Source organism: Fistularia commersonii, chromosome 5, assembly GCF_037954325.1.
Source record: "Fistularia commersonii isolate RoL2024-O1a breed Wild chromosome 5, RoL_Fcom_v1.0, whole genome shotgun sequence".
Taxonomy (NCBI): domain Eukaryota; kingdom Metazoa; phylum Chordata; class Actinopteri; order Syngnathiformes; family Fistulariidae; genus Fistularia; species Fistularia commersonii.
Genome location: NC_141288.1, coordinates 8,372,537 through 8,386,806, shown reverse-complemented (window position 1 = coordinate 8,386,806; position 14,270 = coordinate 8,372,537). Strand labels below are relative to the sequence as shown.

The 14,270-nt window shown below is 43.3% G+C and overlaps 1 protein-coding gene across 1 annotated transcript in view; it reads right to left on the bottom strand.

The window, feature by feature from the left end:
* ttll12 (tubulin tyrosine ligase-like family, member 12) overlaps positions 1–13,923 on the bottom strand; it is a 35,928-nt gene extending 22,005 nt beyond the window's left edge. The window contains exons 1-5 of the mRNA XM_086146136.1: positions 13,729–13,923; positions 10,761–10,915; positions 2,762–2,960; positions 2,258–2,417; positions 828–961 (exon numbers count right to left, since the gene is read on the bottom strand). Coding sequence (XP_086002262.1) covers positions 828–961; positions 2,258–2,417; positions 2,762–2,960; positions 10,761–10,915; positions 13,729–13,875 — 795 coding nt within the window. The 5' untranslated portion in view covers positions 13,876–13,923. The remainder of the gene's footprint in view (positions 1–827; positions 962–2,257; positions 2,418–2,761; positions 2,961–10,760; positions 10,916–13,728) is intronic.
* Between the last annotated feature and the right edge of the window lie 347 nt (positions 13,924–14,270).

Genomic DNA, 14,270 nt, shown 5'->3' with positions numbered 1-14,270 from the left:
TACTAATACCGGTATAATACCAGTAAGAGCTGCCGGTACGTACAGTACCTTATTGTGAATGCAGTAACTTGTTTTGGGAGTGAAGTTGTCAGAACGTTGGCTTGTATTCTATTAATAAAGTTTGACTGACTTATCTGACTGTTTTATTGACATTCCCTTTAGCGCAGCTCCATTTAGTGGATGCATAAAGCAACCCCAGCCTCTATTATATGCGCCTTATAATGCCGTGCGCCTTATATATATGTTTTTTTTTTAAATAGGCGATTCATTGAAGGTCCGCCTTATACTACGGTGCACCTTATGGTGTGGAAAATACAGTAGCTATGATGGAAATGACAGGCCTTTCTCATTTTTTTAAGTGGGAGAATTTGCACAATTGGTGGCTGACTAAATACTTTTTTGCTCCACTGTGTGTACAGAACATTGTATCGATGTACAGTTTACTGTATTGAAGTACAGCCTATTGCATATTTCTTTTCCCCTTGGCTAATCCCTTCAGGGATTGCCACAGTGAATCAATCTCCTGCATCTCACCCTATTCTCTGTATACTCTTCTCTCACACCCACTAACTTTATATCCTCTTTCACTACATCCATGAATCTTCTGTTCCACCTTCCTCTAGCCCAGTTCTTCTCAAATAGGAGGCGCCCCCCACTATTTGAGGTGTGACCCTAGGGAACATGCTCTTCTGCCATAACTAGAATAAAGTGTAATTGCATATCCAGCACAGTAGACACTGCGCATAAGCGATCATGTTAGCTGGGTTTAGTCAAGCCAGCTATTCACAACCTGAATGATGATCTGAAAAAAATTAAGTTTTCCTAACCTCATAGTACAGGTCTGGAGGCTCTGCAGTCACAGGGCTAACTTCGTCCAGATCTACAGGTGTCCATGGTATCAGACGACATTTCCTCAGGAGCGGATCAGTCTCCCCATATACGTAGTCACGCGTTACCTCATCTAAGGAAATGAAACGAAGTATACAACATCAATCAAACTTTCAAACGAAATTTTTTCGTAATCACCTGACTAAAATGGAGATCACAGGTTCCCAGGGTTAAATTAAATCTTGTGCATTTTGTGGACTTTACATTTTGTTTTTTAGGACGCAAATTAAAACTTCATATTGTCATAGGTGTACACAGGGGTGCTCACACTTTTTCAGCATGCAAGCTTTTACCTACAAAATGACCAAGTCGAAAGATCTACCCACAACAAAAATGCAAAACATTCTTTATATGTACAATGTATGTTGAGGGTCCTTGCATAACCACATGAGCCATTATTGCAAAACAAAAAATAAATATGTACAATTTGTCATTACCCAAGTTCACTCTGATGACTTTCACTGAAATGAATCAGCCAGGGATGCATAGTCCGGACAGTAGCTGCACACAGTCCTTATAAATGATGAAGTGACTCGCGGTTTTCGCTTTCGAAGTATATTATGTGATAAGTGACTGCTGTCCGGGCAACTGGGATTTTAGTTCCTTCACCTTTCTCAGCTCGGCTGGATGTCAGTGTTGTATTTTCCATGAACAGTCCGAAAATGCCGCTCCACATTACCCTTCTTTGGTATTGCGATGTTAGACTGGCAGATGAGGCAAACTCACTTTGAAAATGTCATTGTGAAAAAAAAGTCCCTTTCCAAGTTTTTGTCTTCTTACTTGCCCAGCTCCCCCACTCATTTTATGCCCTTTCTTAAGTTGAAGAGAAAAAAACCGAGGGCTAAAAGTTGGAGGTAACTTGCTGACTAGCTTGTTAGTTTTGCGGCACTTCGGGCCATTGTTTGTGCATGTGCAGTGGCCTCAGTGTCAGAAAAAATCTGACTGCCTGCCCTGTATATCAATCAAGTGATCAGATGTCATCTGACTGGCTGCCCTGTATATCAATCAAGTAACATTTTTTCTATTTTTCTATTTTTTCTAATGTCGTGCCATGTACCAGTATTACCTTTGCAATCGACTGGTAGATCACGATCGACGTGTTGAGCTACCCTGGTGTACATGATTATGAGATGCGTTCACCGGTCAATTTATATGTAAATCAGGTCTCAATGGTTTGAGCACTGAAAACAACAGTTCCCTGTTTGTTAACAAGGGTGTTAACCTTTAGAGATATATACATTCATTTTCTTGCAATTATCTCATTATTGTGGAATGAAAAAAATGGTACTTGATGATATTTACTTCTACCTGTAGCTAAATATCTTGTATTGTTTGTGCATGAGTGTCTGAGGGAGTGCACTGCTCACACCTCCTTCGTCAAGGTCCTGCAGAGGCCAGAGCACAGTGTATGCAAGTTGATCATGCATTGAGAAGAAGGGAACCATTGCACAGCTGGGATTGTCACTGTGCTGCACCTGGGAGCCAAACTCATCCATTATGTACCACACAGGCATCTTCTCCTCTGCCGTCTATACACCCAGAAACACAAAAGCCGCACAAATGTATACAGCAGAAGCGGAAAACCAAAGCAAAAATGTTCTTATGACATGTCCCTGCCCAAAGCTTTATAACAGAAAACACAGGACAAATTTATAGATTAGGTGATCAAAAATGTTTCCAAGGTCTCCAAAATGTTTGTTACTTTTTATCGTAAAAAGACCACAATGTACCATAATTGTATGGTTGATGTATCGTTGAATTCTGGCTCTTTGTGAGCGAGTAAGTGACCGAGTGTCTAACTGAGTGATAATGAAAGTGAGAGAATAAACAAGTTCTATGATATAATAGACTGTAGAGTCATGCTCTCTCATACCCCTTGGGAGATGTGATATGTTTGACTGTACTTCCAAAGGCCTTCCAATACAAGCTCCACCGTCTCAGGGTCAGGGATTTCGCCATGGAAGTCTATCCCCATGAGGGAAGCCATTCTGGGTAGGAGGCCCGGGATGTGCTCCAGCTGCTGACGGGCCTGATCCACATGGAATGTCCAGGTGTGATCCACCAGGAAGATACTGCGGGTAGCAAAGTTGGAGGAAAAAAAAATGAAATTATAAATTATTTTATCCAATTGAAGAATTGATCTGTAGCATTGCAGGATTACAGCCAAAAAAAAACTTTCTGCCATTATTCACCGAGTTTCATCTGGTAATTTGAGAAGGGAGAGAAGGGCCTCTTGCCTTGATGCACATATCTAATCTTCAAGGTGCTTACAGTGCTGGAGAGCAGGTATGATCAAAAACAAATGAGAGGACCTACATTTATGGTCTAGGTCTACATTATGAGGCTAGGTATTGCAGTGCAATTCAAGAGTCATGACAAAAGACAGAAAATAAATTATTTCTAAACGGTCTTATTGCTTATCATTGAGATTCCTTGAAAGAGTCCTTGAAGTAGTGGGTAAACTCTACTTCACTTGAACTATCTATGGAGCTATTTGTAATATTTCATCACCATTGTAGCCAAAATTTCCCCCTCTTGTGAGAAGACCAGCCTCTTTTTGACCTCCACGCGCAGCTCCCAGTCAGATGCTTGATGCAGAATGATCAGTGAGTTGCTTGCCATCTTTTGCTTGTGAGCCTTGCTGCCTTCTGTTTGAAAGGTGATGTTCCTGGTTGGGGAACCTGATGTTTATTGCCCTTGACTCTCTGGAAGTCAGACAACTTTGCAATCTCTGTAAGGACTTTGTCATGCCTCCATCTGTAGTATCTGTCAACAAGTGTCTTCCGACATGCAATCAAGATATGGTTCAGGGTACAGAGACTTGCTCCACAATGACTGCAGGATGGATCCTTTTCCTTGCCCCAATATCATTTGGAGTAGGCAAGACGTCAGCCACAGCATGTAGCAGAAAGCCCAACTTGCCCTGGTCCATCCCCCAGAGCTCCCTCCAAGACAGTGACCACTCCATGGCCTCATCCCACTGTGTCCAACTGGCCTGAGAGGCTAGCCCTACCGCCTTAACTCACCATTTCTCCTCTTCTGTTCCATCGACCTTCTGCACCACAACTCTCTTCTCCCTTTTACGTCAGTTACCCAAGCCTAGGCAGCCCTGACCCATTGTGCAGAAGATTTCTTGGTGCCATGAGTACCCTTCTTTTTCCTCCACAGCTTTCCAAGGTTTCTATTCTCTGCTATACTTGATGGTATTACATGCATGCCAGACTTTCTCATCCTAGGATAGCCGTGTACAAGCTGCCCTTGCTTTGGTGAATTGAATTCTTCAGCACTTAAAGCGAATGGTTAACTAAGCTTTGAAGACCTGCAATAGATGTTAACCGAACTAAAAGCTGGGGAGACAGCCTTTGGCCAGATCTAATCAGACCACTGAGAGTGTCATGTTGCTCCTCTTGGCTTCTCTGATGATGTGGCTAATCACCACTATATGTTCTAGGCATCCTGATTAATCTGGGACTCTTCCTTGGACACTTATGTAGACAAAGCGGTTGATGAGTAGGTAAGTGGTCAACATTCTGGGGACGATTGACCAGAAGATCTCTCTGAACTGGTCGAGATCTGATAAGTTCGGCCCCATGGGAAGAGGCAGCCCTCAGCAAGTGTCCAAAGCCAGGATTTCTGCTTCTTTTCCAGAATCTGCGCAGAAGACGGCCAATCTCTTCAGCAGACAGATATTGCAGATCTTATAAGAAGTACCTGAAGTACCCATGAGCTGAATCTGCACAAGCCCTTTTCATCCCTGAGCTCATTTCCTCAAACATGAAGTCTGACATGTTAAAAAGGGCGTTTGGATTGAGCGCAGGAAGCGGGAAAGAACATTCCCCTATGGAGATCCCTATGACCTCATAGCACTGTGGTCAGAGAAGTCTACCATTAGTCAGGACCTGCAGAATGACCTGTGCTGGCCCAATCCTTTCTTCATGCGTGAAGCCATTGTCCACTCTCTACACAGATGCCACAGACCCCCATTAAAGCTATAGGAGTATGTGTGCTGTTTGTACGCATTGGGAGAAGGGAGTCATGCATTATGCGAGCGTGGTTCCCAATCTCCAAACTCCATTTCTCATGGGGGAGGTTCTTTTCAGACTCCGTGCCAAGCTAGACACATTTGACCAAGTCCTGTGGTCTGAAGCAAGCTCCAAAAAAACATCCCTTATCTCCTGAACCAGAACACATTGTATCAGGACAGACCACCCCTCATGCCTGCCAAGTAGCAAGTGAAGTCAATTTGACTATCCCCGTATGCACTGCGGGTGCCCCCATCCACAGTGCATGCGGGATAGTCATAATGATAAGGGGTCAAAGTATACCTGGCTCACAGGACTTCTTCCAACCCTCCCTACAATTTGAAAGCTCAACTTGTCACTTTGCGGCACACCTCCGCTTGAAGTAAACAATTGTTCAGCCTACCTGCTGGTTCAAAACCTCGCCGAAGTTCCAATTCAGGTAACGGCAAAGCAACCGCTTGGGATGCTGGTTGATTGCTCCTTCCATGACTTCGAACTGACAATTCTGGTCAGAGCAGAGCTGACCCCATCCCTGAACAGTGGACCAGACGAAATCCTTTTCACCTTTCTGACCAAATGATATCCATCTCTCGCCATGAAATGCTGCAAGATGAGGCAATCTATAATGCCACCTTGGGCACCAAGGGAGATCTGGTTGTGCACTCTCTCGTGGCTCAACCAGGAGACACACTGACAGGGAACATTGTGGTTTCTCCTTCTCCCGAGAAACCTGGTCCTAAATTTGTGTCTGATATTTATCAGCAGCTAACTAAGGCAGATGTGCTGACAACAGTCGACCCAAACAACCAGTACAAGTTGGTCTTCTCCTTTGGCAACCGCCAGTACCCCCCGAACCGTTGCGCGTATAGATATTCGAATTCCCCAGCTGAGTTCAATATCTTTGTCCACAAAGCTATGAGCAACACCGCCAACCACGGTAGCCTCATCTCCGTGGAGGACATCCTGAGGAGTAGAACTTTTGAGGAGCACTTGGCTGACATTTGACACGTGCTCAACCAACTTGCCACCACAGAAGTGAAATTGGCACACGCCAAGGGCCAGTGGTATCGCACCAAAGTCGAGTATGTGGGACTCACAGTGGGTGCTGATGGCATTGAACCCCAATCTAGGAAGATTCACAACATCCATGATCTCAAGGCTTCGACCAACGTGTCAGAGCTCAGGAGTTTCTCCTGACAGTTCGTAGAGGACTATGCAGAAACAGCAGGACCTCTCAGAGAACTTCTCCAGAAAGTCAGACCATTCAAGAGCAATCCTCAAGAGCAATCTTTCCTGGAAATGACAGAGAAACTCTGATTCGTCCAGTGTCTTACCTACCCAAACAGGTACATGAGTTCCAAATGGAGGCAAGCTTCTCATCACATCCCCTGAGCAGCATTGAGATTAAATTCTCAGACCCTCCTGGCCGCCATATGGGCTGTGGAACACTTCTGCAGCTATATCACAGGCCAGAATGTGATTATAGAAGGTTATCACCAACCTGTCACATTCCTGAAAAGCCAGCGGCTACGGGAAGGAAGGGTAACCAACAGCCGCATTGACGCATGGATGATGGAATTACAGGGCTATGACATTGAGGTCAAGTTTGCCCGGAATCACAAGATCGCTGTAAGCAAAGGCCTAGCTGACTGCCAACATTTAGACCGTGAGGGGCAACCAAACCCCAGTCTTCTCTGGCTGTTTCCTCGTCACTTCCTTCCCATCACCGCTACTATGATGAAAATGACGGCTTTGACCTCCCGAAGGTCTATATAGATGGTTGTGCATTCATGTGTGAACACCACACCTATGGAGGAGTTGGTATTGTTTGATTCAATCGCACCAGGGATGAACCGAACTACCAACAAGGCACCAAGTTGAGCCAGTCTGCCGAGATTGCCAGACCTCCTTGCTCTCCAACAAGGCGACAGAGGTGGCAATGGAGCAGCTGGTGATGTGCTCAGACTACAACTACGTTCGTCACTGCTTAATTTCTCATCTCCCACTGTGAAGAGGAAACTATATGAGAAAACGCCAGAAGCAAGGAGGTCAAGGACTTTAAACTCTTCCTGGCTTGTTATCATCCGGTCACAGATTGGGATATGACAGTGTACTGGAAGAAGGTGATGGGTCACTCTCAAACCGCTGGTCCGGAGAAGAAAGGAAACGATGTAGCCAACCACCTAGCCAAACTAGGCAAAGAATGGGGTACATCCTGGGAGTTCAGAGATGAATGGCTTCCCACAATCAAAGCCTGTGTGGTAAATGTCTTACCCACCAGCAAGCGAGACAGAGATGTGAAGACCTTCATTCCTGCACACAGACCTTCCACCTGGGTCGTGAACCTGGGTGTGCAGACTTGGTGACAATGCAGGATGGAGACCCAAACCTAAAAGCAATCCACCAGCTTATTGCAGATCCCTCAGCTCAGGGCACACCTCAGACCCCCTCAACAGAATCCTGTGACCTAAGTGCCCTCCGTAAGGAATTGCCATATCTCAGGCTTGAAAAAGTTTTGCTGGTCCACGCCAAGGATGGTCAGGGACCAGCCCGTTGGGTCATTCCAATTGACCATAGGGGGGTCATGTTAGGCCATGCCCATTACCTCCTCATCAGCGGACACCGGGGCTACAAAGACACCCTCTGAACACCTCCGACAGCCGGCCTACTCGCCGGCAATGACTCAAGACATACAGCTTTATATCAAAGGATGCCTGATCTGCTGCTAATTTCGGCTGTCCTGACCACTGAACCATGCGCTACTCCAGAACAGGAGAATCATATAACCCGGGTCTCATCTCCACATTGACTGGATTGCACCAGTACTCAAATCCTCTCAAGGTAACAGGTACCTTCTCACTGTCACGTGTGCTTTCACCAAGTGCCTTCAAGCTCCTAACGGCACAGCCTTGACAACTGCAGGTCTCTTGCTGAACCTCGTGTTCAGCCGTTATGGCTTACCCCTCTTGGTGGACTATGATCAAGGCACCCATTCAACCCAAGTGTCATGACCACCATGTTTGAGAGCTTGGGAGTGGAAGTCAACTTCAACACCTTACGTCACCCCAGTCACTTGGCCAGGTCCAACAATCCAAGCTCACAATTATCAGCATGCTCAAGAGGTATGTGTTTCCAAGAAGTAAGTTGGCAGGGATGGCAAAGAGTGGGATATTAAATTTCCACTGGTGCTGATGACCATCCGGCCCACCCTTCATTGCACCACTGGAGTAACTCCTTTCAAGAGATAATGATTGGGAGGGAAATGACTTTCCCCTGCATCTCCTGTACTGCTTGGAGGACGTCAGTGTCACACCCACATATACGCATCTTGTGCGCTAAAAAGTAGCTGTTGGTCACATTAATACAGACCTACACAACCACCTCCAGGATACTTTTGCATCAGCCCAGAAAAAGCTGGAGGCCAGCGTAAGGGTCCAAGGTCTACTATGACAGGAAAGCGTCATAGCGCAAGTGATGAAGAGGGAGGAGAGGGATGGGGGGGGCTCGTCCCCGCGCCCTCACCCATTGGACTACTACAAGGTACACACTGTGACGTCACCAACCCGTATATAACCGCGTGTTTTGAACTGAAACAACAGCTACTCTTTAGTGCACCAGAAGTGGCTGTATAAGATAATTATTTTCTCGCCAATACGGACACTGTCTCCAAGCTTGACGTCCCGGCCGCTTCTATTGTAGACTGCATCCGAAGACCTTCGAGAGACAACCATGGTTCCAGATCACCATCCATCTCTCGTCCCCGGTGATTCATCTAGAGGATGCCTCACTTCTGCTGGCAACCACCAATCAGCTGATACGACCGTCATTGGAACTGGAACATCACATGACTGATCAAGTCATTGCAAGAGGCTAGTATTAGAATTTGACCAAGCATAAGCAAGCCATTGATCTGTGTTGTGTTTGTGTTGTAATTGCGGTTTTCCAATCGTGCCTTGGGGATCACTGTATTCCCATGCCATTGCTATTGATACATTGCTAACTTAGCATTGTTGCTGCAAGTCTAATTCTCTCTCTGCTTTCCTTTCTTTCCTAGACATGAACACCCATCCATGGCCATTTTCATAGGACATTATCCGGCCAAGATCACGTGGTCACACCAGGTGGTAACCTTTGGACTACAACTGCCACCATTAAAACAGTTCTTCACTAAGACTACTACTTTGTAGTTTGTTTGAGACACATATTGTGACAAGACTGTATGACAGGGCAGTGCTTGAATTTACACCTTACTCATCAAAAACATCATTATTGTTCCACTTAGTTATTATTTTCCAGCTTTACTGGTGGTGCCATGAACAAAGGTTAATATCATTATTGAGTTAATGATATTCCAAGAACTGTAATTACTAATTAATAATCATCGACAATTGTTTGTTATTACAAATAACTAATTCTAGCTCCTCTCACTGTACCTCAAATGGTGCCCCATCTGAGGCTAGAGTAGAACATTGCACAACAGTTCATATGTTCTGCCGCCTTGTAGATACAGCACAACAGCAAAGGGACTTTGATAAATGGTTCAGAAGACTTTCTTAAGCATTTTAATAATACAAATCTATCAGCAATTTATTTTTATTTCAATACAATATTTTTTTGAATTGTTTCACAAGTCTTTCAATAATCATTTGCAAAACTGTGTTATTCAAAGTCTACCAAATCTTGGTAAAATGATTTCCTTTTCTTTTTAATCTGCATTCATCAGAAAAAAAAAACTAAACAAAAACTTGTTATGGACATTGAAATTTAATCCAGCAATTAATCATGTTACGTCAAACCTGAAAATATCCTTGCTAGAAAAGTTTTTAAACCTTAAAACCTTTAAACCTTGTTAGTGACAAAAAAAAACAATCTTTGTATAATATCTGTATCAAATATGAAATTTTCTTGTTGGTTGGTCAGTTCACAGACAAGATTTTGTGTGGTACTTTGGATTAGATGTTATAGTCTCATTCTTTTCTTGAAATGTTGTCTTCAGTGTCATCACAATCTGACACAATAGCATCTGCTACAACCTGACTTGTTTTAGTTAGTATTGCATATGCTTTGGTATTTGTTACCATGGGGATGGAGCCTGAATACCATCTGCCTCTCCAAGGAAAGACACATAACTGCTTTGTGTGAGAGAGATCAGTAATATTTACAGACTGAACTTGAATCTTGTCCCTACTGTGACTTCAAGACCTGTTCTAGACCCTATGCAATATCATGTCAGAGTATGTAAGTTCCTGATACTATGTGATAGAAGACTTTCAGCTAGATACTATGTGATAGAAGACTTTCAGCCAGAATAAAAGGAAAGGTGTACAAGACAGTGGTGAGACCAGCAATGATGTATGGACTAGAAACTGTTACAATGACCAAAAGACAGCAGGCAGAACTAGAGGTTGCAGAGATGAAGAGGTTGAGGTTCTCTTTGGGAGTGACCAGGATGGATAGGATCAGGAATGAGGCTATCAGAGGACCAGCACATGTTAGATGTTTTGGAGAGAAGGTCAGAGAAGCCAGACTGAGATGGTTCGGTCATGTACAGAGGAGGGATTGTGAATATATTAGTAGACGGATGCTGGAATTGGAGCTGCCAGGCAGGAGGTCTCGAGGAAGACCAAAGAGAAGATTTATGGACGTAGTAAGAGGATATGAAGGCAGTTGGTGTGAGAGAGGAGGATACGGAGAATAGGGTTAGATGGAGAAAGTTGACTCGCTGTGGCGACCCCTGACGGGAAAAGCCGAAAGAAGAAGTATGTAAGTTCCTGAACTAAATAAACCATCATGCTGTACTTAATATCCCCTTCCTGTCCATGGAATCCTTTGGTTCTTTGTTGCTCGCACCTGGCTGGCTCAGAGGCCTGGAGCCCACTCTCCCTGGTCACAACCACCTTTGAGCAGATTGGAATCCAAGGAATCTGCTCCTGCTCACCACTCCTCTTGCCGTCAACAGATTGTCTGAACTGAATGATTCCGAAAACATCCCCAGCATCAAAAATCTGTGAAAAGTAGAAGAACAACAAATAATGTCAAAGTATTAAGTGACTTATGGTACCAGAGGTTAAAAAGTATTCATGCAAAAAATGTTTAATGTGGTCTCATCAGGGCCCTCATCAAACAGCCATCATGTTTGATATGTTTTTTCAATAACATTTTTAGCAACTTTCTGACAGTATGTTTCATTTAAATGAGAAACAAAAGCCTAAAGAGAAGCTCCTTGAATTTTAAGGGACAGGAAGATTAACCACTGCAGCATAAGTGAAGAGTTGCTCTTACAACACCTGCTGGAAGTCCTATACTTAAGCAGAAATGAAGAATGTAATAACCTGATCTCTTGTTTGGCTGTTTTTTTTTTTTGTTTTGTTTTTTTAAGACAAGAGAGTTCACCGGCAAAAAGCGGGCCTACTTCAATAGCAAACATGCAGCTTCTATTTTAAAATGAAATGTGATCAGTAGAAGTGGGTCAAGATGTTAATGTGGTAATATATCATTGATTTCCTTGTACAAAATGATTCTTATACAAAGATGGTACCTATCAATATGAATAAAAACAAAGCACCTTTTGTTTAAAATAGATCTCCCATCTGTATAAAAAGACGTCATTCACTGTGTGCGCTAAAAGTGTATTCCTTATTATACATGGCTCTCTCATGTGGAATATTAATCGAAGTTTTCTCTTTACTGTTAATTATGATTCCCCTGCTCCAACTTTGTGACCACGTGATCCAGTTTCAAGCCACTGGTGAGATTATAATACTCGATTAAGCAATCTCTAAGATTGTTCTAAGGGCACCAAGACATAATTGACCCAAAGTAGCATGATCAGACCAATGTCAGAGACAAAGAATTGGGCCATGTTCCTTTGGTTAATCATAACACACAACTCCATATACTGAATTTCCAGAAGCTTTCTGATGAAAATTTAGGCATACCTACATGGATTTGTGAACCAGGGGGCAGGTGGAGAGGGACGGGGAAGATGGTTCCAAGATCGCTAGAGAGATACTAGCAGATTTACTTAGCTTTTCTTTGTTTATTTCTTTTCGCAAACAAAAAATTATGCTAAGACTCCTAGAGAAGTCCAGTGCAAAAAGTCATTTTTTGAGTTTAGATTTATGCCAAAGAAACACAAGGCAAACCAGAGGTGAACTTCAATTAAAAGTCCTGAAATTCCACACTAAAGAATCAACTTTGAGTATCACGTATAAAAAAAAAAACTAAGAAAAGCTGACAATTCATCAAAAACATTATCTTTTCTTTATTTTTTTTTAGGTATAAAAATGCACAGACACAGGATTTGTGATGTTGACACATAATTTGCTATTATTATGTCTAAATAATTATTTGTCATTTAAGATCTAGGACAGTAAGTGATTCTGTGAGGTACTGACTCTTCTTCTCCTTTTTCCCTCTAGGGTTCACCACAGCAAATCAACCATCTCCATCTAATCCTATTCTCTGTATGCTCCTCTCCCACACCAACTAACTTCATATCTTCTCTCACTACGTCCATAAATCTTCTCTTTGGTCTTCCTCGAGTCCTCTGGCCTGGCAGCTCCTATTCCAGCATCCGTCTACCAATATATTCACTATTTTACCATCCCTCCTCTGTACATGACCAAACCATCTCAGTCTGGCTTCTCTGACTTTCTCTCCAAAACATCTCACATGTGCTGTTCCTCTAATCCTATCCATCCTGGTCACTTCCAAAGAGAACCCCAACATCTTCATCTCTGCGACCTGTAGCTCTGTCTCCTGTCTTTTGGTCATTGTAACTGTTTCTAGTCCATACAGCATCGTAGGTCTCACCACAGTTACTCTTAAAAATGGGCACCATCACACCTCATTTCCATTCTTCAAGCATCTTCTCTCTCTCTAAGATCTGACTCTAAAAATCAAGTCAGAAACTCTACCACTGCCTCTTCCAGACACTTCCACACCGCCACAGGTATATCATCAGGACCAACTGCCTTTCCACTCTTCATCCTCTCCAATGCCTTCCTCACTTCACTTTTACTAATCCCTGCTACTTTGTGGTCGATAATAGTCACCTCATCTACCCTTGCCTCTCTTTAATTTTCCACATTCATCAGCTCTTCAAAGTACTCTTTTCATCTTCCCATCACTCTTCTAGCATCTGTCAATACATTTCCCTCTCTATCCTTAAGCACCCGGACCTGTTGTACACCCTTTCCATCTTTTGCTCAGTTTTGCCAACCTGTATAGATCATTCTCTCCCTCCTTACTGTCCAACCAAGCATACAGGTCATTGTATGCCCATTATTTGGCCTTTGCTACCTCTATCTTTACCCTACGTTGAATCTCCATGTACTACTGTCTGTTGTCTTCAGTCCTCTCAGTGTCCCACGTCTTCTTTGCTAACCACTTTCTCTGTATATACTCCTGCACTTCCTCATTCCACTACCAAGTCTCCTTATCTACTTTCCTTCCACCCAGAGACTTTCTCAACTCCTCCCTGAAAACCATACAATAGTGATGGGAATTCCGGCTCTTTTTAGAGAAACGGCTCTTTTGGCTCGGCTCAATAAAAAGAGCCGGCTCTTTTGGCTCCCAAACTGCTCTTCACATTTTTTTGTTACTTTAATCGATATATTACCATACAACACTCCTCCCTTTTCAGCTTCCACCACTCTGTCCTCTGCTCTGCCTTTGTCCTCTTGATGTTTATTCGTCTATCTATCTATGTATTTATTTATTCATAATTTATTTACCTTCGCTGAAAGGACTGAATAGGAAAAGGGCAAGACTGAATTTTAACAGGCTAACCGCGTCGAGAGAACATGTGGCAGACCTGCTGGGTGATTTTTTGATGAAGGCTCCTCCAGTAGAGTTGGGGGATTCCAGACAAACGCATGGATGCCGCATGCAACGTCGCGAACAAACGGAACTCCTCATCCTCATCGTTATCTCCATTTTGATCCGCCGAGATTGATGACATAATTAGATAAATACAGCCCCCACTCCCTGCAAATACTTGAATTTCCAGTACGGCAACTATTCTTCTTTGCGTTTGCAACCGGTTTGCAGTCTTGCTGAAAAAAATGCCTACCGCCTCCTACTGGACCGGAGCATTATAGGCAATCGTAAAATAGTTTGAAAATGTTTCCTTTCGGAATAAATGACCGTATAATTGACCGTATTCAAAAGCCATTTTACCATCAGAATATGGACATGATAAAATGAAGTTACATTTTTTTTTTTTTTGGCTGCTCCTATCAGAGGCTGCCCCAGGGAATCATTTTCCTCTATCTAACCCTGTCCTCTGCATTCTATTCTCTCACAACAACTAACTTCATGTCCACTTTCACCATATCAATAAATCTCCTCCTTGGT